Below are 27118 nucleotides of genomic sequence, written 5' to 3'. Positions count from 1 at the left end.
TATGTATGTAACTCCTCTAGCCCACACACTAGCCCGATGAGGTAGGCACCATTTATTATTACTATTTTTCACAGATGAGGAAACTGAGGCAGGGAGAGATTCAGGGACTTGCCAAGGCCACCCAGCTAGGAAAGTGATCGCCTCTTGTTCAGAGCATGCCTGGTTCATCCCCAAAGCAAAGATAAAGTAGCCTCAGCTTTTCTCATGGCCGTCCTACAATCCTTCCAGACGCAAACGTCCAGGGGCAGCAGCCTAAAGAGCTGTCCTTCTCTTTAATTCAGTGCCAGCTGTGCCACTGACCCTCTGGGTAACACAGACGAGCCCCTCGGCTCCATGAGCCTCTGCGTCTGCACCTTGAAGTGGGAACAGGGCCGGCCAGCTTGGAGACGAGGCACATGCGGGTGCCCATGGAGGGGCCTCTCTTCCTCTGTAAATTATCATCTCACTCCAGCAACTCTAAAATGAGAATCCTGCCCTGGGCGATGTGTCAGGGTGGCCACTTCCTGCAGAGATGGATGACAGGCGGTTTCAGCACTGGGCTCCACTGGAGCCGCTTGTCTGAGGGACAAAGGGGTTCTCTTAAGCCTGGCTGGAAACAGAAAAGAATCCCTGCCATTGAGCGGCTGCACACTCGCCCTGGGGAATCGCTCGCTGTCAAGGGCAAGCCTGCTCCCTTCCCACTGCGCATCCGGCCAGCAGCCCCTTGCAGGAGGAGCATGCCTTTGTGCTGGTGGCACGACCCTCTGGGGGCTCCGTCACTCTTACCACAGCCACACTGGTCAGTGGGGCCAAGAAGAAAGAACCCGAGTCCCCCTGTCTCTTTTGTTAGAGGAGCCTTCCCCAGCCACCCCAAAGCCAGCTAACCCTGAGACCTTCCCAGGAGCACAGAAACCTACGTGGCCAGGTCCCACAGCCCAGGCAACTGTGCTCCGGAGGATGGAAAACCAAACGCTAAGGCATATCCTTTCCAGCGAGGCTCCACATTAGCCTTGCACCCTCAGTCCCTCCTGGGGACACATGCGCATACTCTGGCAGACCCCCAGATTGAGGTGTTTTGGCCGAAAATCAGCCCTTGACAGGTCGGGGACAGGTCTTTAAATGCTTTCTGAAGAGACCCACGGCTGTGAGGTCCCGAGAGCAATGTCTGAAGGCTCTCTCCTTCTCCCTGCCCATGTCTTTAACAGCCTGATAGTTAAAAGGGAAACTGCGTTTAAAACAGATCTCATCTTGTTATTGCAGACCCTGGAAACAATGGACACGGGGAAGCCATTCCTTCATGCCTTTTTCATCGACCTGGAGGGCTGTATCAAAACCCTCCGATACTTTGCAGGGTGGGCGGACAAAATACAGGGCAGGACCATCCCCACAGGTGAGCCAATGCAGGACTCCCAGCCTTGTCCGGGGTCTCTGGGGGGCTCTGTCTTCTCACTGCTCCAGGTAGCCTCTTCAGAGCGTCCTGAAGCGGTCTTCCCCCCAGAGCATCTTTCCCCGCTCCCGGAAAGAAGCGGCACCGTGCTGATGCTTCCTCTAAAGACCTGTACTTGCAATCAAGTTAAAAATTGCTTCTTTTGGAACAGATAGGACTTAGGGCTGACACCTGGTGGGATTCTGGGTTTCTTTGTCTTTTTTACTACTTAAAATTCTTAACCTAGATCAATGCAAGTGTGTTCTCTCCTTGTAACCTCTCTTCCAGATGACAATGTTGTGTGTTTCACCAGGCATGAGCCCATAGGTGTATGTGGGGCCATCACTCCTGTAAGTATGGTGACTTTTCTAGCTAGAACAGTGTCGATCCCACCCCACTCCCCTGTGGACTTTTGAACCAGTTTCTAGTGTGTTTTGATTTGATGACACCAGCATTAATTGAACATTTGCTCTCTGGCATGGAGTTTGGTGCTTGAAGGTCACCAAGATGGGTTAGACCCCATTCCTGCTCTCAAGGGGCCGACTGCTCCAGGAGTGCAACAGACGACACTGTGGACTCCAACCAGAAGCGTCAGAAATGGCCAGCTCCCCTCGGGCAGTAGCCTCTCAGTTGGGTCTTGAAGGATAAGAAAGAGTTGCTCAACAGGAAAAAGGGTTTTCTGAGCAGTAGGAGTGGCCTGAGTGAGGGTGTGGAAGTGCCTGGGCTACTTGGAAGGACAGCTGGTGAGGTGGGACCTTAGGAGGGGACAAAGTCAGGAAGAGGATGGGCACACATCAGGCGTGCAGGCCCAGCGTCCAGTGCACCGTGGCCACCAAGGGCCCAGGACTTTATTCACTGGGTAGTGGAAGGCTGGCAGGAACATAAGGATGCTGCTGTCAGTTGGAGGACGCCCTGGGCCACTGCAGCAGCTGGGAAGGAGCTGGGGAGGCAGGCGGCAGCGTGGATGGAGGACTGGAAAAGTGCTCTGTGGGAGCATCCAGTTTTGAGAGCCCACTGTGTGCCAGGCGTGGTGCTAGGGTGCTAGGTACTGAAGATGTGAAATGAGAGGGTGGTATCGCCGATAGGTGAGATGGGGAGACTGGGGGAGAAGTAGGTGGGGGTGGAGGACCAAGAAAGGTGAAGGTCATTCCGGGCGGGCAAGGTGGAGGGGTCAACGGAACAGCCAAGCAGCTGGTCTTGTTAGACGCTTGTCTCTTTGAGCCTGGGGCTCAAGAGAGCGGTCAGGGCTAGAGCCACTCATGAGCAATGGTCAGGCCAGAGGAGCTCCTGACCACCAGGCTGGGAGGAGTCACCCAAAGACGGGTGTAGAGTGAGAAAAGAAGAGGGCCTGGGACCGGCCCCATAGACCACCAGGGGGTCCCACTGAGAAGTCTGGGCAGCAAGGGTCAGGGGCCTCCCAGAGACGCAATACGTTTCCAGAAAGAGACTGGTCAGTGGGGTCATCTCCTATCTAGAAATTCAAAAAGACAGAACTGCAGCTGTGAGATGAGCTCCCCAAGAGGAGTGCCAGGGGAATTTGGGTACAGCTGGGGCTGACGGAAGGGGAGCTGGGCACGCGGGCACGGCCCTGCTGGAAGCTGTGAGGGAGAAGAGGTGGAGGCCGGGAGAAGGCGTGGGCTTGTGGGGTAAGAGAGCTGATGGCATTGATGTGGTAAGGAGCGTGGGTCCGGAGGATGGGAGGACCCTCATCACTAGCTGGGGACCCAAAGACAATGCCTACTGTCATTAGCCAAGCACACAGGTCCCCGGGAATGGGGATCTTGTGTTTGTTGTCCAGGGGCAGGAATTCCAGACAGAGCTGGAAGTAGAAATCCAGCTGGCTGTTGGTCAGCCCAGCAGGGGTGGGGCGTCCTTGGAGTTTAAGGAGCCAAACAGACTCTTTGGGGGTGGGTGAGGGGCAGCTGGAATCAGGCTACCTGCACTCTTGGAGAAGCTCGGTGTCATCTCGTCTCATCAAAGATGACAACCGAAGCAGCAGTGTAGCAGAGGACACAAGTCTGGCTGTGAATCCTGGCCGTCGCCTGCTCGTTATGACCTTGGGCCAGTGACTGCACCCCTGTGTGCCTCAGTTCCCCCATTTGTAGATGGGAGGGGTAACCTGACTGCCCCACATGGGTGTGCGGGGATCACTGGAGTTCACTGTTTGGAACGGCGCCTGACACAGTGGACGCCTAGTGGGTGCTAGCGCTTGCTGGGTATAATGTCCCAGCGGTTTCAGTATCCCTGCCTCTGCAGTTGAAGGACCACAAGAAAGTACTTCCCAAGATGAAGGTTATCAAAAGCCATTTGGGGTGGGGTAGGGGGTGGGGGGTTAGTATGTGTCCTATAAGGAAAGAAAGAGACACTGTGGCATCTGAATTAAGGAGCGGTGAGCCTCGTTCCTGCAGAACTTTTCAGAGATGTTAACATGCTGATGGCATTGTGAACCTCCAAGATGAGAAGGTCGTGCATGTACAGCAAAATCCTCTTTGCAATGACCACCTAGTAGCATTGCCCAGAGTGCAGTTTAGGAAGCGCCAGGCAGGAATGCAGTTCTGATTGTTGCACACTCCTATGTTACCTGCTATACCCCACATTGAAATCGTGCAAAAGAAGCGCTTCACCGAGGCACTGCTGGGCCTCTGGGACAGCATAGTGGGTGGACCTGGGCCCCTCAACCCCTCTGTGTTCTGTTGCAGTGGAACTTCCCTCTGCTGATGCTGGTGTGGAAACTGGCACCGGCTCTCTGCTGTGGGAACACTGTGGTCGTGAAGCCAGCAGAGCAGACGCCCCTCACCGCCCTCTATCTGGGCTCTCTGATCAAAGAGGTGAGACGTCCAAACAGCAAATACTATGTGTTCTTGATAACATTCCCACTCCCAGGAGCCAGGCAAGATAAGCTATCACCATCAGCATCGCCATCACCACATAAGCTGCCAGGTCGAGCTGTGCTGTGCGTGACAGTGCCAGCTGGCTCCCGGCTGTGTGGGAGGGGAATGACTCCTGTGTTTCACTTGGCAGCTGCGCTCTCCCTCTCCTGCTTGTGGTCACTGAGCTAGAAGAGACTCCGTTCCTCCCTAATGAGAATACTGAACTCTTATTCTGGGCTCAGACCTGTGGCTTAGGACCAAATGTTTTGTGTAGAGAATTTGCAGGAGGGTCACTTGAGAGCAAGATCCCTGGGGTCCTGTGTGTGTGGTATGCGAAATGGTCCATTCGTCTCGTGGAGGGGGTATCCTGCCAGCCCCTGCTGGAGTGGCTGCCACCAAGCCCTGAGCCTCCTCGCTAATGCTCTGCTCTTGGGTGACTGCCCCACCCCTGGCAGCCACCACTTAGGGAAACAAGCAGCCCAAAGGGACACCTCCTTCCGGACGCACCTGGCAACATGCTTCAGTCTTCTTGTCCCCAACTTATATGTTGCAGAGTTTAACAAAGAAAGAGGAAGAGGGATGGGAGGAAAGATCCGTTCATTTCACTTCTCAGCGGGGCTAATACAACCGGGAAGAAGACCTTTGTTGCTTAGATGTAAAGCCGCAGCAGCCAGTCGGCCAGTTTCCCGCTGTCCTTGCCTTTGGTGGTGGCTGGTCTTTTCTTCTCTGTGATGGAGAGCCTGATGACGTCAGAGTAATGAGACCACCGATTCTAAAGTCACAACTGTTAAAACAGTGTCTAGAAAAACTAAAGACTCAAGCCTCATGGGCTAAAATCTTGCCTTTCTAAAATAATGTGTTTTAAGGAAGACACTGTCGTGTGGGGACCAGCATCGCCCATGTGGTTCATTTGAGGTGTTCTTGGTTAATAACAAAGACCCAGCTTATGCAGAGCACCGGGCGTGGGTGTGAAAGGAATGGCCATCCTGCCTTCGGGATGTGCTGGCTCTGTGCAGCAAGCAGGGAGTTTGAAGGAGTGAGACCGTGCTGCCTTTCGGAACATTAATGGGGCAGATTTAAAAAATGAAAGTTGAAGCTGGAGAAGGGTATTCTGCAGGTGTCTTTGAGCCTTGGAGGCTGTGACCAAGGTGGCCCTTCTCCCCCAATACACAGACAGACATACACTCACACACACACATACACGCACACACACACACAGACCCATACAGACAAATATGCATACACAGAGATACAGACACACAGACACAGATACATGCACACGGACACACACAGACACACAGAGACACACACACAGACACACACACAGACACACACACAGACACACACACAGACACACAGACACAGACACACAAAGACACACACACACACACACACACACACACACACAGGATGGCGCTCTGCTACGAAGGGCCACTGCCATCTGACTCAGAAGTCCCTTGGGGTGGAGGTGCCGTCTGGAAGGAGAGTACACACCTCACCCAATCTGCAACTGGCCACCTGAGTCTGGGTCCTGGGTGGATGGAGGACCCAGGCCCAGGCTTCCTGGGGCTCGGGGACATCACACAGCCACAGCACTCCTGGCCCAAGCCTGGGTCTGCCGTGGTCGCTGGTCCTTTCTTCTCTGAGATGCCATCTCGGCTTCCTCGTAGGTGGGATTCCCTCCGGGCGTGGTGAACATCGTGCCTGGATTTGGGCCCACGGTGGGAGCTGCAATTTCTTCTCACCCTCAGATCAACAAGATAGCCTTCACTGGGTCCACAGAGGTAACTCTCCTCACCAGCCATGGACAAAAGTGACCATCGCTGGGAACTTTCCCTTTGAAAGGCTAAACTGTGGTGTATTACCCATCTGAGTATGTAACAATCAGTTACAAAAAAAAGTCACTGGCCCAGTTTCCAAACTAAGTAAATACCGAATTTATTTATTCAGAAGCCTCAGAAGAAAAGATGGGTAGATGAGATAAAATTAAAATGTCAAACATCCGCAGGACAAATAATACAATCAAGGTTAAAGATAAACCTAAGGCAATGAGCTGTATTACAGAGCCGACCACAAATTCAAAGTGCAACACCTTCCATTCAGCAATTCCACTTTGAAGCAACTACTTAGAGAAATGTTCTCACAAGCGTTCTAGAACATATTTTCCAGTGTGTTATATTTGTCCTGTGTGATGTTTTACAGTCTATACAGTAAGGAAAGCAAGCCATAATCTTTTGGGGGTTTTTTGAGTGGTTTTCCTTTTATTTTGCATCTATGAGACCATTCAACTTGTGTTTCTAAGACTCATCATTTTCATTCTAAGATTCAATATGTTGCATAGATATTTCTGTTAGGACATCCTTCTCACCAATGGCTAGGTTATATTCCACTCCATACTGCTGTGAATGTAGCAGCAGTTACACCGATCAGCTTTTTCTCTAAAAACATTGTTTGTTTGTTTTGGGGGGGTATAAGTTCTTTTAATTTTTTTTATTTTTTACTGACGTATAGTTAATTTATTTATTTTTGTTGTTTTTTATTGACTTATAGTTAATGTTGTGTTAGTTACAGGTATACAGCAAAGGAAGTCCGTTATACACATAAATAGATATTCTTTTTCATATTCTTTCCCATTATAGGTTATTACAAGATATTGGATATAGTTCCCTGTGCTGTACAGTAGATCTTTATTGTTTATCTGTTTAATATATTGTAGTGTGAATATGTAAATCTCAGATTCCTAATTTATCTCCCCTGCCACTAGCCACTTTGGTAACCATAAGTTTGTTTTCTATGTCTGCGAATCTGTTTCTGTTTTGTAAATAAGCTCATTTGTATAATTCTTTTAGATTCTACATGGAAGTGATATCATATGATATTTGTCTTTCTCTGTCTGACTTACTTCACTCAGTATGATCATCTCTAGGTCCATCCATGTTGCTGCAAATGGCATTATTTCATTCTTTTTAAAGGTTGAGTAATATTCCTGTGTGTGTGTGTATGTGTGTGTACACACATACCACATCTTCTTTATCCATTCATCTGTTAATATTTAGGTTGCGTCCATGTCTCGGCTATTGTAAATAGTGCTACTATGAACATTGGGGTGCATGTGTCTTTTCAAATTAGAGTTTTCTCTGGACATATGCCCAGGAGTGGGATTGCTGGATCATATGGTATGTCTATTTTTCATTTTTTAAGGAGCCTCAGTATTGTTCACTATAGTGGCTGCACCAACTTACTGTTCCCACCCACAGTGTAGGAGCGTTCCTTTTTCTCCACACCTTCTCTAGCATTTATTATTTGTAGACTTTTTAATGATGGCTATTCTGACTGGTGTGATGTGATACCTCATTGTATTGTAGTTTTGGTTTGCATTTCTCTAATAATTAGCAGTACTGAGCATCTTTTCATGTGCCTGTTGGCCATCTGCATGTCTTCTTTGGAGAAATGTCTATTTAGGTCTTCTGCCCATTTTCTGATTGGTTGTTTGGGTATATGTATATGTATGAGATGTTTATATAGTTTGGAAATTAGTCCCTTGTCAGTCATATCATTTGCAAATATTTTCTCCCAGTCCATAGTTTGTCTTTTCATTTTGTTTATAGTTTCCTTTGCTATGCAAAAGCTTTTAAGCTTAACTAGATCCTATTTGTTTACTTTTGTTTTTATTCCCATTACTCTAGAAGATGGGTCAAAAAAAATATTGCTGTGATTTACATCAAAGAGTGTTCTGCCTATGTTTTCCTCTAGGAGTTTTAGAGTATCTGGTCTTACATTAGATCTTTAATCCATTTTGAGTTTATTTTTGTATATGGTGTTAGTGAATATTCTAATTTTATTCTTTTACATATAGCTCTCCAGTTTTCCCAGCACCACTTATTGAAGAGATTTTCTTTTCTCCATTGTGTATTCTTGCCTCCTTTGTCATAGACTAATTGACCATAAGTGTGTGGGTTTATTTCTGGGCTTTCTATCCTGTTCCATTGATCTATGTGTCTGTTTTTGTGCCAGTACCATACTGTTTGGACTACTGTAGCTTTGTAGTATAGTCCGAAGTCAGGGAGCATGATTCCTCTAGCTCTGTTCTTCTTTCTCAAGATTGCTTTGGCTATTCAGGGTCTTTCGTGTTTCCATACAAATTTAAAATTTTTTTGTTCTAGTTTTGTGAAAAATGTCATTGGTAATTTGATAGAGATTGCATCGAATCTGTAGATTGCCTTAGATAGTATGGCCATTTTAACAATATTGATTCTTCCAATCCAAGAACACAGTATATCTTTCCATCTGTGTCATCTTCAGTTTCTTTCATCAGTGTCATAGTTTTTGCAATACAAATCTTTTGCCTCCCTAGGTAGGCTTATTCTTAGATATTTTATTCTTTTTGATGTGACAGTAAATGGGATTGTTTCTGTAATTTCTCTTTCTGATATTTCTTTGTTAGTGAATAGAAATGCAGCAGATTTCTGTATGTTAATTTTGAATCCTGCAACTTTATAAAATTCATTGATGAGCTCTAGTCGTTCTCTGGTAGCGTCTTTGGATTTTCTATGTATAATATCATGTTGTCTGCAAATAGTGACAGTTTTACCTGTTTGTTTCCAATTTGGATTTTTAAAATTTGTTTTTCTTCTCTGATTGCTGTGGCTAGGACTTCCAAAACTATATTGAATAAAAGTGGTGAGAGTGGGCATCCTTGACTCGTTCTGATCTTAGAGGAAATACTTTCAGCTTTTCACCATCAAGTATGAGGTTAGCTGTGGGTTTGTCATATATGGCCTTTACTGTGTTGAGGTATGTTCCCTGTATGCCCACTTTTTGAAGATTTTTATCATAATGGATGTTGAATTTTATCAAAAGCTTTTTCTACATCTATGAGATGATCATATGACTGAAAGTGAGGGGATGGAGAAAGGTATTCCACGCAAACTGAAATTTTAAAAAGACAGAATAACAATACTTTATCAGACAAAATAGACATTAAAATAAAAACTGTTGTAAGAGACAAAGGACAGTACATAAGGATCAAAGGATTAATCCAAGAAGATAGAACAATTGTAAATATATATGCACCCAACATAGGAGCACCTCAACATATAAGGCAAATGGAAACAGACATAAAAAGAGAAATTGACAGTGACACAGTAATAGTGGGGGACTTTAACACCCCACTTACACGATGGGCAGATTATCCAGACAGAAAATCAATAAGGAAACACAGGCCTTAAATGACACATTAGACCAGATGGACTTAGTTGATATTTATAGAGCATTCCATCTGAAAGCTGGAGAATACATATTATTTTCAAATGCACATGGAATATTCTCCAGGATAGATCACATACAGGATCACAAAGCAAGCCTCAGTAACTTTAAGAAAACTTTTTTAAAAAAACATCTTTTCTGACCACAAGGCTATGAGGCTAGAAATCAACTACAAGAAGAAAAAAATTTTTTGAAAAAACCCACAAACACATGGAGGCTGAACAACCAATGGGTCATTGAGTAAATTAAGGAAATCAAAAAATACCTAGAAACAAATCAGAACAAGAACATGGCAGTCTAAAACCTATGGAATGCAGCGAAAACAGTTCTAAGAGGAAGTTTATAGCAATACAAGCCTACCTCAGGAAACAAGAGCAATCTCAAATAAACTACCAAACCTTATGCCTAAAGCATAAGTTCCTGGGGCCTAAAGCAACTAGAGAAAGAAGAACAGACAAAACCCAAAGTTAATATAAGGAAACCAGAAATAAATGAAATAGAGACTCAAAAAACAATAGAAAAAGTCAATGAAACTAAAAGCTGGTTCTCTGAAAAAATAAACAAAATTGACAAACCTTTCGCCAAATTCATCAAGCAAAAAAGGAAGAGGGCCCAAATCAATAAAATCAGAAATGAAAAAGGAGACATTACTACCAACACCACAGAAATACAAAGGATCATAAGAGACCACTACAAGGAACTATATGCCAATAAAATGGACAACCTGAAGAAATGAACAAATTCTTAGAAAGGTATAATATCCCAAGACTGAACCAGAATGAAATAGAAAACATGAACAGACCGATTACCAATACTGAAATTGTATCAGTTATTTAAAAACTCCCCCAAAACAAAAGTCTAGAACCAGATGGCTTCACAGGTGAATTCTACCAAATGTTTAGAGAACAGTTAACACTTATCCTTCTGAAACTATTCCAAAAAAATTGCAGAGGAAGAAACACTTCCAAATGCATTCTATGAGTCCACCATCACCCTGAAACCACAACCAAAGATATGACAAAAAGAAAAAGAAAAAAGAAAATCACATGATCTATTGTTGAAGCACAAAAAAGCAAACTATAGGAAGGCAACAAGAATATTGCCTCACAGCTTTGTAGTTAAAAGTTCACAGGAGAATTCAAACTGTTTAAAAAATAATCTATTTGTTAGTGGACAAATAGACTATACCTTTGAAGTTCCAAACTCCTACTTGGGTATCTTTGTAGCTTCAGAGTTTGAAGCAATAAGGGGAGGCAAGAGAGAGAAGAATAGTAAAATATGGTTACAGCAGTGGACCTCTCAAAGCTGGTGAGAAACATAATTTCCTCACTTTTCTTTTCCTTGCTGTTAAAAAAAACTTTTAAACATAACAATCTAAAAGATATTGACTGGATAAAGAAGTTGTGGTATATTTATACAATGGAATACAACTCAGCCATCAAAAATAATAAAACAATGCCATTTGCAGCAACATGGATGGCCCTGGAAATTGTCATTCTAAGTGAAGTAAGCCAGAAAGAGAAAGAAAAATATATGATATCACTCATAGGTGGAATCTAAAAAAAAAAGACAAATGAACTTATTTATAAAACAGAAACAGACTCACAGACATAGAAAACAAACTTATGGTTACCAGAGGGGAAGGGCGTGGGAAATTCAAATTGGGAGTTCAAGATTTGCAGATACTGACTGGTATATATAAAATAGATAAACAAGTTTATACTGTATAGCACAGGGAACTATATTTGGTATCTTGTGGTAGCTTACAGTGAAAAAGAATATGAAAACGAATATATGTATTCATGTGTGACTGAAGCACTGTGCTGTACACCAGAAATTGACATAACATTGTAAACTGACATTCCTAAATTTTAAAAAAAAAGTAAAAGATTTTTTTTTTAAAAAAGTATATACAATAAGATCCCATTGGTAAAAATGTGTGTTTAGAGAAATAGAAATTGCCTGGAAGGACTCACAAGAAATTCTTACTGTGGCCACCTCTGCGGCAGGTCCTGGGGCACAAATGGGGTGAGGGGAGGTGAAAACTTTCTTCTTTAATTTAAACATATCTGTGTATAATTATTTTAGAAATATTTCTATGAGACAGTATTTCTTCTGTACTTAAAAAAGAAATGAATCAGGCTCCCCTGGCAGTAAGTGTCCCCATCTCCTCCCTAGCTTAGTCCAGCTGGGAGCCTAAGCCCACCTGCGGCGGCTGCTGGACAGCATCACCACCACCCTCCTTTGCCCACCAGGATGAGCGTTGTCAGCGAAATGTAGTCAGAACCAGATTGGCTGGCAGTTCTCTGCTCACCGAATGGAGCAGCAGCAGCTCCACGCCTGGCTCGGTGGCCAGGAGACGAGGGATGGAGAGGCAGAGAGGCAGCAGGTGTGGCTCCTACCCTCCAGCGTCTCCCACATCTTCCCAGTCTTCTCACCCAACAGCAAAAGCATCCCTGCCCCTGCCCTGCCCGGCTTCCCTCTCTAGGCCAACATAGGGCTGCCCGGGGGTCCAGCTGGGTAGGGTTCCCACCGGGCAGCCAGCCTCCTGCACAAGAAGTGGCTTTTGTGACCCAGGGATTGCTCACCAGGCAGGCATCTCCATAACGGGTACTTCCCATTGAGGGCCTCCGGCTGTGCCGGCTGTCAGAGCCGCACCTCAAGCCCACCAGTGATGGCTGGCCCCTGGCAGGGCGGTCTGCCTCTGCTGCTCCCCCAGGGAAGGTTCTTGTCACAGGGGTCTACCCCACACCTCGTTCAGGCCATCCCCTAAGAGCTGGCTGTGTTTTCAAATGCACTTTCACCTTAGTTTTGGACAAACAGCTTCAGTCCTGGATGAGCCCAGCTCTGCCTCCTGCTGGCCGTCTGGCTCTAGGCCCCCTGTATGCACTGGGCTCTGAGAGTCTTCCAGCTCTAAACTGGTGGCGCCAGCCCAAGACAAGTGCCTGCCTTGTGCTGGGCCAAGCCCGCCTCTGGCTGTGTGGCGGATGACAGGACAGACCCTTCAGGTACATGCGGGAGGTGTGGTAAATGGTCCTTCGGTTGCTTTACAGCAAAGCTGTGGTCTCCCTACCCCCTGGGGGCCTCAGGCTTAGGGTGTGTTTCCCGAGAACTGGTTCCCTCCCACCCTGAAGGTCAGCTTCGCTATTTCCCTAATTCTCCGAGGTTCCCTCAGATTATATCAAAGGGTCACACAGAAACCACCTTCCCTTGGTCCCCTGAGCTGGACCAGCCTGCTGCTGGGAGGGACAGGTGAGGAGCCAGCTCCACCACTAGTCAGCTGTGTGGCCGTGGGCAAACTACTGGGCCTTCGAAGGCTCCATTCCACTCCTGTGTGAGGAGCGGCTCAGGCTAGGAATCCAGCTGTGTCAAGGTCTGATCTGAGAGGGGATGCTGGAGAGGCCAGGGGAGTGAGGAGGCGGCATCCAGGCACAGATGCCTGGGCAGAGAGGCAGGGGCCCAGGTCATGGCAGCACTCTTGCCGCCCCGGTTTGCCCAGAACATTTGGGCCACTTTGGAGCCACATCTTGCCACATCTGAGGTTTAATCTGGTCTGGTTTTTATCCTGAAGGTTGGAAAGCTGGTTAAAGAAGCCGCCTCCCGGAGCAACCTGAAGAGGGTGACACTGGAGCTTGGGGGTAAAAACCCCTGTATCGTGTGTGCTGATGCCGACCGTGAGTCTCTCCCCTTCTGGGCGTTCACTGGGGCTTTAGGTGATCCAAAAATCTTTCCTTACCCAGATCAGAACCAACTGAGAAAGACATACACACATATACGCAGATACACACATACACTCAGACACACACACACACACACACACACACACAATGGGGATGTTTTCCACCTTGGGTCATCCTGCCATAAATAACTGGCAGATAGAGACCCTCACTCCAGCATCATCTGCTGGCAGACAGCTGTGGTGGAAGAGGACATGTTTTACACGGGAGCCAGAGAGGCTGCCTGTTTCTGCCATTCAAGTTTAAGTTTACCTTCCCCGTCCTTGCACAGCTAGGGACATGACAAGCAGTCTGGAGTCTTCTCCAGGGCCCCCTATGCAGAGGGAAGGCCAAGAGAAGGAGGAGCAGGGCAGTGCCCCCGCTCATAGGCATTCAGCGCTCTCCCCTCTGAGTCAGTACTTCCTATGGGACTTGCAGAATTGAGGTGTTTCTTCCTTCTTCATCTCAGACCTGGTAAATCAGAGGCCAGCATTGGCTGACCCTTAAAAATATCCCACTGGCCTGAGTACTGTCTCTCGTTCCATCACCTCTTCCCTGGGAAAGCAACCATGCCCAGCAGCTTGTGGGTGGTCTGTGTCTTGCTAGAGCCTTAGGACACAATATTAAAATAGATGCTATTCTGTGTCCAGGAGAGAGAAGAAAGGGTCACACTGAGTATTCATTGGCCTGCTAACAGGTCAGCTGTCAAAAGGTATGGCTTCCCAAGTTCTCTGAAGCACCTGTGCCTTAAAGAACAGAACACCCCCACCTGCCCACTGGTGCCAGGAATCACTTTCATGGGGTACAAAGTCTTCCATTCTACACTCAGATAAGGTTGGAATTGCAAATATCCCTGGGAAAAACGACCCTTGCACAATTTCTCGCTAAGGTGTAAATGACTGATAGCAGTTCTTCTCCTTGAAGCTGGCATTCAATGGGAGAGAGGACTGGATGAGAAAACAAGTGCCAGGGAAGGAAAGGGAGGCTGGGTGGGAAAATGGACCGCTCATTTTTTGCTTAAGTTGGTGTTCCCTAATAGAAGCGTCATCAGTGTTGCTAATGGTCTCTGGAGCCACATGGAGCAGTTCTGGGTGTGGCCCCTCTGTCACCCACATCTGGAGTTCCAAACCCCAACCCCAAAGAGCCAGGATTCCGGTTTTGCATTCTTATGCCTCCGTATGTGGGTGCCCCTTCTACACCTCAGCTCTTTCCCTCCCAGCGAGGGAAACTGCAGCTAAAATACAGGACTCCTGTCCGAGGGTCAGTTTGACAAGGATCATAAACACCCTCTGTAGCCGTCTCCTACTCCTCAGCCGGGCAGGGCCAGCCCACAAAATTAAATCCTGACATAAACTGGCATCTCAGGCATGATATCAACAGTAACACGCCACCATCCCTCGACACCGCAGCTGCCACCCCGGGCTCCAGTCAGGGTGCAGGAAATGAATTAGTTACTTTGGAGGAGGGGCAGTTTGAAGTTGGCACAGAGAGGATGGGGGTTGCAGGGAAGGGCAAGTCGCTGTGTCATAGCGACTTACACAGAAGACCTTGCCGGGTAACAACGGCCTGGTTCGCAAAGCCAACGGCAGTGTTCCTCGGAGCCACCCGCGGAGCAGGGCTGGCTGTTGGTGGATCACCTGTGCACATGCAAAGGGCCCGTGCTCTTGTTCTTGGTGAAGGAAAGCTGCATTTCTTAAGCTAGCAGTGGCGTTAGGGGACAGGCGGGGCTGAGAAGCCCCTCAATGAATGCAAATGACACCCCACTTAGTGTTCGTATCCCTCAAGCACGTCCCCAACCATCTCTCTTCCTAAGCACCCTTCTAGTTCAGTTTGTGTAACTGGTTTTAACTCCGTGTCAGCTCTACAAGGCAGATTCAGCCTTTGTCAGGCAGAATCTGCATCTTTTTTTTAACCCTTATAAGTCATACATAGTGTTGCTACTTAATGAGATCCGATCTTCTTTCACTCAAGGTGGACAGTTTTGGCCCCTTTAAGAATTCTCGGTGGGGAGGGTATAGCTCAAGTGGTGGAGCGCCTGCTTAGCATGCATGAAGTCCTGCATTCAATCCCCAGTACCTCCTCTAAAAATAAATAAATCTAGTTACCTCTCCCCCACCAAAATAAAAATACTTAAATAATACAGTAATAAAAAAAATTTCTCACCAACTGGCCGCCATCAGTACTTATCAAAGGTTATTCTATAGAATATTAGTTTCCAGAAATGGGAGGGGAGGGATCCATGGACAAGTGAGGTGGGGAATGTGACAAGTCTCTGTGCTCGTTAATGCAGTAAGGACACTGAGAAGTCCTGCAGTCAGGGGACCCACTTAACCCCAGAGTCGGTGGACCCAAAAATCCGCTCTCTGTTTGGGAAATGCTGAGCGAAATTAATTTCTGAAATGCAGCCATCCCAGGGCCTGTTTTCTCGTGTGGGCAATTAGAGTTGCAGCTGTCGCCAGTCCGGCCCTAACGACTTAATCGCTTCCTCTCCCCCCACCGTCCCCTCCCTCCAGTGGACTTGGCAGTGGAGTGCGCCCATCAGGGAGTGTTCTTCAACCAAGGCCAGTGCTGCACGGCCGCCTCCAGGGTGTTCGTGGAGGAGCAGGTCTACGGCGAGTTTGTCAGGCGGAGTGTGGAGTACGCCAAGAAACGGCCCGTCGGAGACCCCTTCGACGTCAGGACCGAACAGGGGCCCCAGGTAACCTACTGAGGTGTCAGAACCACGGTGCACGTCGCAGGGCTGGACCTGGCAGGCCGCTGACCTGGCCCTGTACAGCTCTGGTGCTCTGTGATTCCAGGGTCCCGCTCGAAGCAAGGACCCCCTTGCTGACTTGCCTGGCCACTGGAGGCTTTTTTTCATACGCTGATCAACAGTCCAGTCCTATCAGGTCTTGACAGGGTTATGAAATGGCGATGGTCACACAGAGGCTCTGCTCCTTGCAGCAGATAATGCTGGGCCTTGGCAGAAAGGAGGCATTCCTTGTTCATAAGCCAATGTACCTGTCTGCATCCAGCCCGAGGACTGTCCCTCCTCTGAGCCACCAAGGTCCCCAGGAGAGCACCTCGGGCAGAGGCTGTCCTCTCTGGCCGGCCGCCCCGCAGAAGCGGGTTGTAACCCTGGTTGGAAGGTATCAGCATGTAGGTGGTCTCAACCTGGAGGCCCTCGAGCCCACATGTGTTATAGGACAAGGTGACAGTCAGAAACCAAATAATCTCCATGGAAAGGGCTCGGAGGATGGGGCAGTGGGAACACATCTCTGGAGGCCTGGTTTTCAAAGCTAACGTCAGGATGAAAATGCTCATAACCACGAGGTTTAATAACCTCTTTAAAAGGGCACATCCTGTATCACTTTCTTACTAATTATGCACTGCGGCAGATGGATAAATATTTAAAAGACGGCAGCCTGGCCATCCCATGCATTATTGAAATGGAGCTCGACAGCAACCCACTTTGCTTGTAGCCAAAGTCCTGTTCCAGCCAGGAAGTTTCAAATCACATGTCAGGACTCACCCACTGGTGTCTGTCCCAGGAGCTGGCGGCTTCCCCACTGAGTTGGCACCATGTGTTTACTCGGGAAACCATGGATTCTGAGAGCAGGTTTGGCTCTGTGATTTTGTGAAAGCCACAAGCTCCTTCCAAACCTCAGTTTCCTCATCTGGAAAAGAGTAACTGTGAATATTATGAAAATTGCACTGCACCTAATTTATTTAAGAGGGGGGAGCATGAAATGGCAGGCTCCCCGATCTGGATGGCCGCGTCGATTGGGTCTTACTTGACCATACTCTGGAAACACCCTGGCTGGGGAGGAGGGAGGACCACGTGGAAAAGGTGTGTTTCTGGCCACGGTGCCCACCCTTGCCTTGGCCCAGCCCACATGCTCTACGGCTCTGATGCCATGTGACCCTGGTGGAGAGAAACATTTCCGCTTGTGGCCAACACTCCCCATCCCGCCAGGACTCAGCTCCAAACCCAGCGGCCAGTGACAAAAAGTTGTCTAGTGGCCTTGGTTGGAGTTCAGGTTTGCATACAAACACGACCACAAGTCATTATCATATCTGCTGTGATTGTAAAACTAATCTGGAATCTGTGGGAAATATGTGAGCTGATCCCGTACGAAGGAATCTCTTCTGCTCCATCAGTCATTTGTAAGTCTCTTTCCAAGGCGTCAGGCTTGACTTCTGAGGCCAGATATAGGAATCTCTTCCAAGAGAGCAGATCCAGGCAGAATGGTGTTGATTTCATCAGTGCTTTTGATGCCGCTGCCGAACGTCCTTTTGAAAATTCACTTAAGCCTTCTAACCTCAGCATGTTATTCTAGGATTCTGTTGGGTTTTTTTTTCCCCCTCTCAAAGTGCTTTGTCATCTACGTTAATAAGATTCTACTCTGAGAGGATTTACAGCTGTCTAAATAGTCCTGTCTGTCTCATGCCTGTAAAACAGCGAGCTGACCTAGATCTGAGTCCACTACAGGCAGTTGATGATCAGAATGCCCCAAAATCATTCAGGTTTATTTGGCAACGGAGCAAAGAGGCGCTCAGACCTCGTGCAGGCCACCTGGCAGGGGGCCGAGTCCCGCATCCTCTTGGGCAGAGCCACGCGCAGCCTTTGGCCATCCTCGGGCTGTGTTTCTCTGGCTCTAGTGCCCCTCGGCCGTCACTTTCCAGCAGGTTCTTCTCTTGCACTGTGAGGCACCAGCTGACATTCATGGAGGATTATTAGATTTAAACAATGTGTTCACAGGGACTTGCCAGGGAGAGTTGAGTCTGGGCGGGTAGCGTTTCCATGGGGACCCAGCACGGCCTGCGGGGCAGAGCATGGTCAGCGGTCACTCAGAGCCTGTAGTTAGATAAAGCCTCACTAGCCTCACTAGAGGAGGAAAGAATAATCCTGGCACTTTTAACCCAGGACTTGGTTCACCCGGAGGGAAGTTGAGGGAACCCTGAGATATTACTGGATCAGTTGCAGTTGGAATTGCTTTTTTAGGTGGGAGCACGTACATATGGTCAAAACCCAAAACACATATAAAGGGTCAATAGTGAAAAATTCCCTTCCATTCATTCACAGGCATGGTTACCCATCCCTCTATGGGAACCTTAGGTTCTTAGTTCTTAGAAGAAATTTCTCCAGCATTTCTTTAAGTAGATACAAGCAAGAATGAAGATGTATTCTGATTTCCCTTGTTTTTACCCAAAATGTCTATACACAGAGCTGTTGTGCACCTTGATTTTTGTCCACTAACAAGAAACTTTTGAAGAGCTTTCCATAGCAAACCATAGGAACCTGCCTTGTTCTTTTTTTAATACGTACCTAGAATTCCACCGTATGAATCCACTAGAATCCCAGTAACACGTTCTGATGAGGGCGTGTGTGGTTGTGCACGGTGCCGCAGAGTATGTCATTCCACACACTTGCGAGGAAATCCATGGGTCAGACTCCCCAAGTGCGTTTGCTGAGTGGGAGCACCTTCGTAATTTCTGTAAGTGTTGCCAGATTACCTTCCAAGAGGATGAACCACGATATGTTCCTACAAGCCTCCAACCTTACTAATGGAATATGGAGTGTTGCCCATCTGATAGTTCAAAATGGTATCTCATTTGTTTTTAACATGTGTGTATCTCTTATAAGGCAAAACATCTTATCATATGTTTAAAGGCCATTTGTATTTCCTTTTCTATCAACTGTACAGGTACTTTGCATATTTTTCTCTTATATAACAGGTCATTTTTTTCAGTTTTCAATATTTTTAATAATTTATTGATCATTTTTAAAACCACTTCTAAGCACTTTTTACATACTAGAGATTAGCTCTATTTCTGTGGTATGACTTGTCAGTTTTTTCCCATTTGTTGTTTTGCCCTTTGCCTTTGCATATGATGTTTTTGCCTTTTTTTTTTTTACATACTCACATTTATCATTCTTTCCTTTTTGGCTTCGGGATTTTAAGCCATAAAAAGGCCCTCAGCGCTCTAAATTCATGGAGGGGTTCTCTCAGATGAGAGAATTTGGAAGCTTTTATGCTTTCATTTCTCATGGTTAAGTCTTTGATCTGTTTGGATTCTATCCTGATAAAAGATGTGAAGAATGGATCCAACAGTTATATTTTAACACTGGATCCACATTTTATGAGATGAAGGTCAAGGGGCGTACTTGGTTTGCGCCAGCTCTTCTGAGAAAGCCAGCCTGCTCCTCTGGGACAGTCATCCAAATGTGGCACTGAAGTTAAATCTGCTTTTAAAAAAGTTTTCCTGTCTGAAAATCTCAGCTACAGCAAACCTATCAAAGAATAGGCCTCCTATGGACTTGGGGAGAAGGACCATTTCAGGTGGAGAGAGCGCTTCCCGCCTAGAGCACAGTCTCCCAGAGAGGTGCCCTTTGACAGCTGGTTGAGTACCATGTCCACAAGCTGGGTGTTGGACTGGTGGCACCGGGCACAATCCAGCCCGGGAGACCCCTGGACAATGTGGCAGAAGGTGGAGCCCTTCTGATGAGCTGGCTCCCCACCAACCAGGGGACGGCCCCTCCACCCCACCTCGAGCCTCACTCTCTTCTGTTTCCAGAAGGGCTTCTCACTTCTCCTCTGCACCATGGACAGAGAATTCTAGTAACTGTCACCCTGGTGCCCTGTGAGCATGGTACAGTCTTGCCAGATAAAATACATGACACCTGGTTGGAGTTGAAGTTCAAATAAACATGAATATGTTTTTAGCATAAGTGTCTCCCAAGCATTGTTTGGGATGTGCTTATGCTTTGAAAAAAACCACTTTTTAAAAAAAATTTAAATTTAACTGGGCTTGCTGTAGTTTTATTTGCTAAATCTGGCAAGCCTAGCAGGATGCAAGAGTTAAGAGAGCAAAGAATGGGACTACTTCAGATCTCCCATGCATTTGCTTGACAGCTTGGAATGGGTCAGACGTGTGATTAAACCCCACACCTGGAGAGGGTGAGAAAAGCCCGTCTCTCCTGCTCCAAAGAGCCCAGATTTGTGCATCAGAGGAATGTTTGCATACAAGGCACATCTGTTCTGTGAATTATGTCTTGGCCAGAACATCGGGGGTAGGACAGCTGATCACACAGGTGGCCGTTGGACACAAAAGCTGATGGCCATGGCCCCGAAGGAAACCAGGCTTACCTCTCGCTGTTTTGCAGATTGACCAAAAGCAGTTCGACAAAATCCTGGATCTGATCGAGAGTGGGAAGAAGGAGGGAGCCAGGCTGGAATGCGGGGGCTCGGCCCTGGAAGACGGGGGGCTCTTCATCAAACCGACTGTCTTCTCAGAAGTGACCGACAGCATGCGGATTGCCAAAGAGGAGGTACTGGGGCTGCAGGAAAAATTATGTCCCGTGGGGCCTTGGACCAAGCTAGGAGCCCGAGGGCTGAGGGAAAGAATGGTGGGGTCTTTCAAACACGAATCTTCTCCAGCACCCGGGGACCCCAGAAGTCTCTGTGAGGGGAGCGTTTTCCTTTTTCCGGGGACTTTGCCCCTCTCCTGAGGGGTCCTTTGGGAAGCCGTCCTGCGCCTGGGTACCTCAAGCACCGTTAAACGGTGCAGAGTTTGTCCTAACCCCCATTTTCACACGTTACTCACCGCCTCCGGGGAGCAACAGTCTCTTTTCTGTCTTCTAACACTTCCTTGGGTTAGCCGAGGGTGGAGGGCTGTTGCCACTTGGGGCTTTTGCCAGGAATCAAGCCACAAATTCGGGGCCCAAAGCTACCTTCAGTCCCCCCAAGACTGAACTCAAATGACACGCGTTCATTCCAAAAACTTGTCAGGGCTAGAAGTCTCTCAGAGGTTTTCCATTATGGGCACCCTTGAAAATAGTGGAAATTAAGGAGACACCCCCCCCCTTAGGAGTGTAATTCTAACCGTGTCTTTCGGGGCCACTGGTAAGCTGGACGGTCCCAGGTGCTTGGACCCTAGGATATGGTCTTTTGGGGCACATGAAGAAGTGAATCACTGCCAAAGGCTTCCTGGTTCAGGCCTTTTACAGACTTTCTCCTTGAGATTTTTATGGGTTACTAACTGTTCCATGATGGCATGAGACTCAGCTCTTTAAACCTCCCTATGCAAGCTCTCTGGGAACCAGGGAAGGTGTTTCAGCAGACTGACACCATCTCCCTGGGTTACTGTGCCAAACATTGAATCATTTATCAGCTCCTCTCAAAATTACCTTTAAATGTTCAGCCTGTAGCTCTTTCTTTTCCTTTCCTTCCCTTTCTTTTCCTTTGCTGTGCTGTAGACTGGGAGGAACACTGTCTCATTATTAGGAAAACATTTTAGGTGACCTTCATTGATAGAAAATGCAGCACCAAGAGATCGGGGCACACAGCCCTACAGCTGCAAACATCCTTCGCAATAGCTTTTCAAGAAAAACTTCCAAGATTTTGTCTTCTGTGTGTCCCGGTGTGGAGGGAGCTCCTTTAAGGCTCACGGCTGGGGCTTCTCAGAAGCCCTGATGCCAGTGAGAGGGCTTAGACCCAACATATCTTTTGGTTGTTATTTTTAATTTTTGTTTAATTTAATCTTTCCCTTTGGATTTCAGCCATCACACAGCTCAAAAACCTCTGGACTTTCTCTCTCTTCCATCACCCTTTCCGTGTGTGTGAGCAATTTGGGTGTACAAAAAAGGCACAGCACAGAGGAAAATGCCTGCCCAGAGCACACATGTTTCATTTGAATAGCCTCTCACTGCCATTCTTGCCATCAATCATAGATTTTTGGACCCGTGCAGCCAATCCTGAAGTTCAAAAATATCGAAGAAGTGATAAAAAGAGCAAATAGCCTTGAATACGGACTCACAGCAGCTGTGTTCACGAAAAACCTCGACAAAGCACTGAAGCTGGCTTCCGCATTGGAGTCCGGAACCGTCTGGTGAGTAGAACGTGTGTGCTCGGCTCTCCCGAGAGCCTGTTTCCTTATCCTTCTGTTAACGGAGAGCTTTCAGTCGTGTATCACATGCCAAGCACTGTCTAAGCACTTTGTCCATTCTCGTGACCACCTTCTGATGTGGGGACTGTTGTCACCTCCATTGTACAGAGAAGGAACTCAAGACAGAGAGGCTGAGTGATTTGCCCGGGGTCACACAGCTAGCCCGCGGCAGAGCAGAGCCAGCCGTCCAGCCCTGCTGCCCGTGCTTCTGATCACCGTGTTGCGTGCGGCGCCTTCCCTCTGGCTTTATTTCTTATTCTGTTCTTGGGCAAAATATGGATGAAAGGTCCTGCTTCCCCAAGAATTCTGCCTATCGCATTTTAAAGACATTAGAAGATAAAGATGAGTTGGGCTCAGAGAGGCGGAGTAACAAGCCTGGAAGCGGAAGAACTTTGAGGCCAGGAGGGTCTCATTTCAGAGCTAATTCATATTCCCTTCACCGTAATTTTGCTCCTTTTTCTCCCCTTATCATTCCCTTCCTACCCCACTGAGAAACTTTATGCTGAAATATATTCAAATTTTAGTTTCTGATGGGAAGAATGAGACGGCAGAGTTAAAACCTCGACAAAAAGTCATGCGTTGGGCGACGCTCTGCACCAAGCGCCCAGTGGTTGGAACGCCCGAGGTCTACTGGGTCCTCTCCAGGTGACCCTGGGCTTCTCTTTATTCTCTCTCCAGGATCAACTGCTACAACGCCATCTATGCACAGGCTCCATTTGGTGGCTTTAAAATGTCGGGAAACGGCAGAGAACTGTAAGTGTTGCTGTCACTCCACACGGTCAGCGGGCAGATAAAAGATGCACAAGATGCGCATGCGCAGGGGGTGGCCTGGCTCCAGCCCCCTGAGCCCTCCCCTGCGCTCCTGTGTGTGGGCGGCCCTCTCCCTGTGGGCTGGCCTGCATCCCTCTCCTCCTGCTTTTCCCCACCTTCATCCTCCCACCACGCCCCTTCCGACCCCAGGACCAACCACGGGACCAACCCCTAGGCTCGCCTTACATGTCCTCCCCCGAACCCGTCCACGTGGATACTTGACATCTGCGTGCTCGCTGCATGAGGACAGGGCAGAGCTGGAAAGTGCACTTTCTGCCAGACAGGGGATGTCATCACTCAGCTCAAACCCTGGCCCTCAGCAAGGAAGATGGGCTCTTTCCCAGGTCGGGCTGTGTCCCTTCTGACCACCAGTGGAGGTCCCAGGGACAGACCGTGGTGACTTGGCTCCTTCTCGGTGCCTCTTTGGAGGCGTGTTTTAACACATGCTCCTTCCAACCCGCCACGGACTCCTTTATTGTGCCCTCTGGGAGGATGAGCTCTGTATGCCTAGACGAATGGGTGGGCCCTCTGTGTCTGGCCCAAGATAAAAGGTCCAGGCCCAGAGCTGGACGGAGTGTCCCAGGGGGTGGGCACGCTGTGGTTTCCAGCCGGATGCAGCCTTCTCTCCCACGTCCTTTTTGGTGGTGCCTGGGGTTTTATTAGCCTTTCTGGACAAACAGCTTATAGGATCCATCTTCCCAGGGGAACCATCTGTGACGAGACACAGGGTCGTTACTGGGACATCTCAAAGGACTCTGAACTCTTTCTTTTCTTTAAACAGTTTATGTTATTTATATACAAATGCATCCTCGTACTTATTTGTACATCTTCCAGTGGGAGCACTCAAGTGCTTCCCCTCGGCGTGGGCCTTCGTGGGGCCTTGGGCAGCTCCCCTTCCAGATTCTTAATAAAGATATTATGGAGGAGCCGGGCTGGCTTTCATCCATAAGCAAATGCCCTTGACTACTCCCCAGGGAACTGGGTCCCTCCCCCATTTTGGTCCTTCTTTCTGGTCCAGCCCTGGCTCATGGCAGATAGGCCAGAGCCACCTGGATGTCTGAGCAGAGTGTGTCCTCTGGTGTCCCCCAAATTCCAAAGACTGGTATCCCCCTCAAGGAACCTCAGTAAATTCTTGGCCATGAAGACCTTTTCCAGAAAACTCATTTCCTCTACCAAGTGGCTTGTTTGTGTTGTGTTCTATGAGCCTCTTCACACCCACCTGCCCTGCCGAGAGGGACATGAGACCCGGACTGGGTCACCTGGGTTGCCTCCAGGGCCTCCCAGTAGCACTGGCCACACCTGGCATTTGCTGAGCATGGACTCTGTCTGAGCGCCCTGCGCGTGTTAAGGCACATCCTCCTTGTAATAGTCCGTGAGATGGTCTGAGTCCCTTCAGGCTGCTGGTACAGGATACCATGGACTGAACTAGAGTCTGGAAGTCTGAGATCAAGGTATCTGGTGAGGACCCTTTTTCTGGTTCACAGGTGGCTGTGTTCTCTGTGTTCGCATGCAGTGGAAGGGACGTGGGTGCTCTCTGAGGTTTCCTTTATAAGGACACTAATCCCGGTCATGAGGGCTTCTTGCCCTGATCACCTCCTGGAGGCCCCATCTCCTGATTTCTTCACATAAAGGGTTAGGGCTTCAACATGTGAATTTCAGGGGGACACACGCGTTTGGTCCGTTGCCAGTGGGCACTGCTCCTTTATTCTTAGGCTCTGTCTAGCAAAAGCCAGAGCTGAAATTTGGATATTTGTATTATGCTTTTACTGTGTCAAATGAGTGCTTTGGTTTTAAAGTGATCTTTAAAAGAAAGTTGAGGACATTCTAGAGCCCTAACCACCAATGAAGAGTTAAGTTATCAAGCCTGTCTGTTATTTCTGTTTGTAAGGGAAAGAAAGAGGTAGATTGCAGATTAAGGCTAATTGAAGCTGATATTCTTAGCCTCAGATTAAAATGAGGATTTTCCCCCCTAGACTTTCTCATGTTATGTCTTACATTTATATATCTAACCATTTCATTCTAAGGACGAGTGTGTAAATAAAAGGAGCAAGAAAAAAAGCAAAAAACCCCTCTTTTCCTATGAGGAAACCCAGGGATACCCAGGGAGGTGCCGTGCTGTGCTTTCCCCAGGTCACCCCACCAGTAAGTGACAAAGCTGGGATTGAACCCTTGAACCCACCACGCCACAGGGCCTTGCTCAGCAAGGGTCACGTCTCTGAGCCACCTGGGATGAAGCCAGCCAGAACACGCATGGTCATTTGTCTCCTCTGTTCTGCTGCTTCAACCAGTCAGGTTGTGACAGCTGGGGGACCCAGAATTCTGCATGGCCCTCCTCCCAGAAGCCAGACACAGTCTTCTCCTGCAGCAAGAACTTCAGTTCCCAAAGCTGATGTCCTTGGACGTCGAAGCTGCAGGAAGGATGCGTGGGGCCCGCCTGACTTCTAGGCTACTGCCTCACACCCAGTATCCCTCACTGCTTTCCTTGCCTGCATTACCTCCGTCTCCCTCCCAACCTCCCCTACCACCCCAGTGCTTTGGCTCCATGGCACCCCCTGCCCGCAGCAGAACAGGACAGGGAATGTTTGCTGCACGCAGTCCAAGTATCATCCTGCTGGTGAGCCACCATCGGGACTTTTTTTGGATGTCTGTTTTTTTGACCCTTGGCACATATTTTCCAAAAGCTTTTGATAAAGTACTTAAACAGAATTCACAAGGAGCCTGGAAACTGGCTTGAAAACCCATTTCCGCTGTCAGTGGTCTCTAGTTAATGTCTTCATGTTGCAGTAAGTTCCCTTTTTTGATGCTGGAGCCCTGCGCGGTGGATTCCATGGTTATTCCCATCCCCGGCCTCCCAGGCCGGCTGGCTCTCTGCCGCCCACCCACGGGCCCCTCCGGGGATCTGTTCCTGTGCACATCTTGGGATGAAGCCTGCAATTTCTCTTCCTTCTAGGTGCTTTTCTTCATTCTTTGTTTCGCTTTGCAATAAAAGTAACACAGTCACAAAAAAATCCAGACGGTGGAGACACGTGGAAAGTCAAGGCCCTCCATCCCATTTGGTAGCGGTAACCAGTATTCTGTCATTGATTTTGTTCACTTGCTCATGCGCTCACTGGCATGTGTTTAGTGAGCACCTTTGATGCACCAGGCACGCGCTAGGCTCTGAGCACACAGCAGTGAACGCTATTATCAGCAGTGCCAACGCCCCGACATTCTGGTGAAGTCCAGTGGGAGAAAAGCTGAGCTCATGGATGGCCTTGAACACCAAGGCAGTCATGACTGGGTGGGAAAAAAAAATTAGGTTGAATAAGAGCGACAAGAACTTGAACTAGGGCAGTGACTGCAAGAATAGAGAGAATGAGGTGAGTCATGCACTTAATCTTACAGGAATGATTTAATACTGGACTTATTAGTTAGGTACTAATTCAGCATGATTTCATCACTTGGTTTGCTTTGCTTTGCTAAGTTGATAAATCATTAACCAGTTTGACTTTTTACAATGCAACACTATGTGCTCACTTTTCAAGGTTATTGGACATTTCCTATACATACAATGGATAGAAACGGGTATGGGGTTTGTTTTTTTTTTCCTGTTTTCAGATGAAATGGGAACAAAGTACTTTTTGCTCTTAAGAATGGGCTTTGGATATCCTATCCTTTTCATTGGTGGTTTCCTGTGATGGGATTTTGTTGTTTCTAAGGGGGTTTGCTATTACAAACCAAGCTGATGTGGGAGATTGTTTTCAGAAGAAATTCCCCACATTGAGTAATCCACCACATGAAAAGCGGGCTCCCCACTCTTTTGGTTTGCATTTCTTTAATTGTAAGGGATTGAGCATCTCTGTAACACTTACTGGTAGTCTTTTTTTTTTTTTTTCCTGCAAACTGACTATTCATTTCTTTTGTTGATTTTTCCATTTGGTGTTTGTGGGTTTTTTAATTGGTTTTTAAGAGCTCTTTGTATATATTAAGGAAGACAGCACACTGTTTCTCACACAAGGTTACAAATGCATTTTTTTTCTAATTTGTCATTTGTCTTCGAATTTTTTAAATTGGAGTTTCTGTTCACAAAAGCTGAATTTAGCATTCTGTGTATGGCTTTTATATTTCGTTATATTTAGAAAAGA

General features: G+C 47.6%; 1 protein-coding gene across 1 annotated transcript in view; it reads left to right on the top strand.

Annotated features, from left to right (window-relative positions):
• Positions 1-27118, top strand: part of ALDH1A3 (aldehyde dehydrogenase 1 family member A3) — a 41400-nt gene that overhangs the window by 10566 nt on the left and 3716 nt on the right. The window contains exons 4-12 of the mRNA XM_031691610.2: positions 1240-1369; positions 1694-1755; positions 4105-4233; positions 5946-6059; positions 13112-13214; positions 15770-15954; positions 20404-20568; positions 21970-22127; positions 22863-22937. Coding sequence (XP_031547470.2) covers positions 1240-1369; positions 1694-1755; positions 4105-4233; positions 5946-6059; positions 13112-13214; positions 15770-15954; positions 20404-20568; positions 21970-22127; positions 22863-22937 — 1121 coding nt within the window. The remainder of the gene's footprint in view (positions 1-1239; positions 1370-1693; positions 1756-4104; positions 4234-5945; positions 6060-13111; positions 13215-15769; positions 15955-20403; positions 20569-21969; positions 22128-22862; positions 22938-27118) is intronic.

The sequence above is a fragment of the Vicugna pacos genome, chromosome 27 (assembly GCF_048564905.1).
Source record: "Vicugna pacos chromosome 27, VicPac4, whole genome shotgun sequence".
Taxonomy (NCBI): domain Eukaryota; kingdom Metazoa; phylum Chordata; class Mammalia; order Artiodactyla; family Camelidae; genus Vicugna; species Vicugna pacos.
The sequence above is the reverse complement of the archived record's forward strand: the minus strand, read 5'-3'. Positions and strand labels throughout refer to the sequence as shown.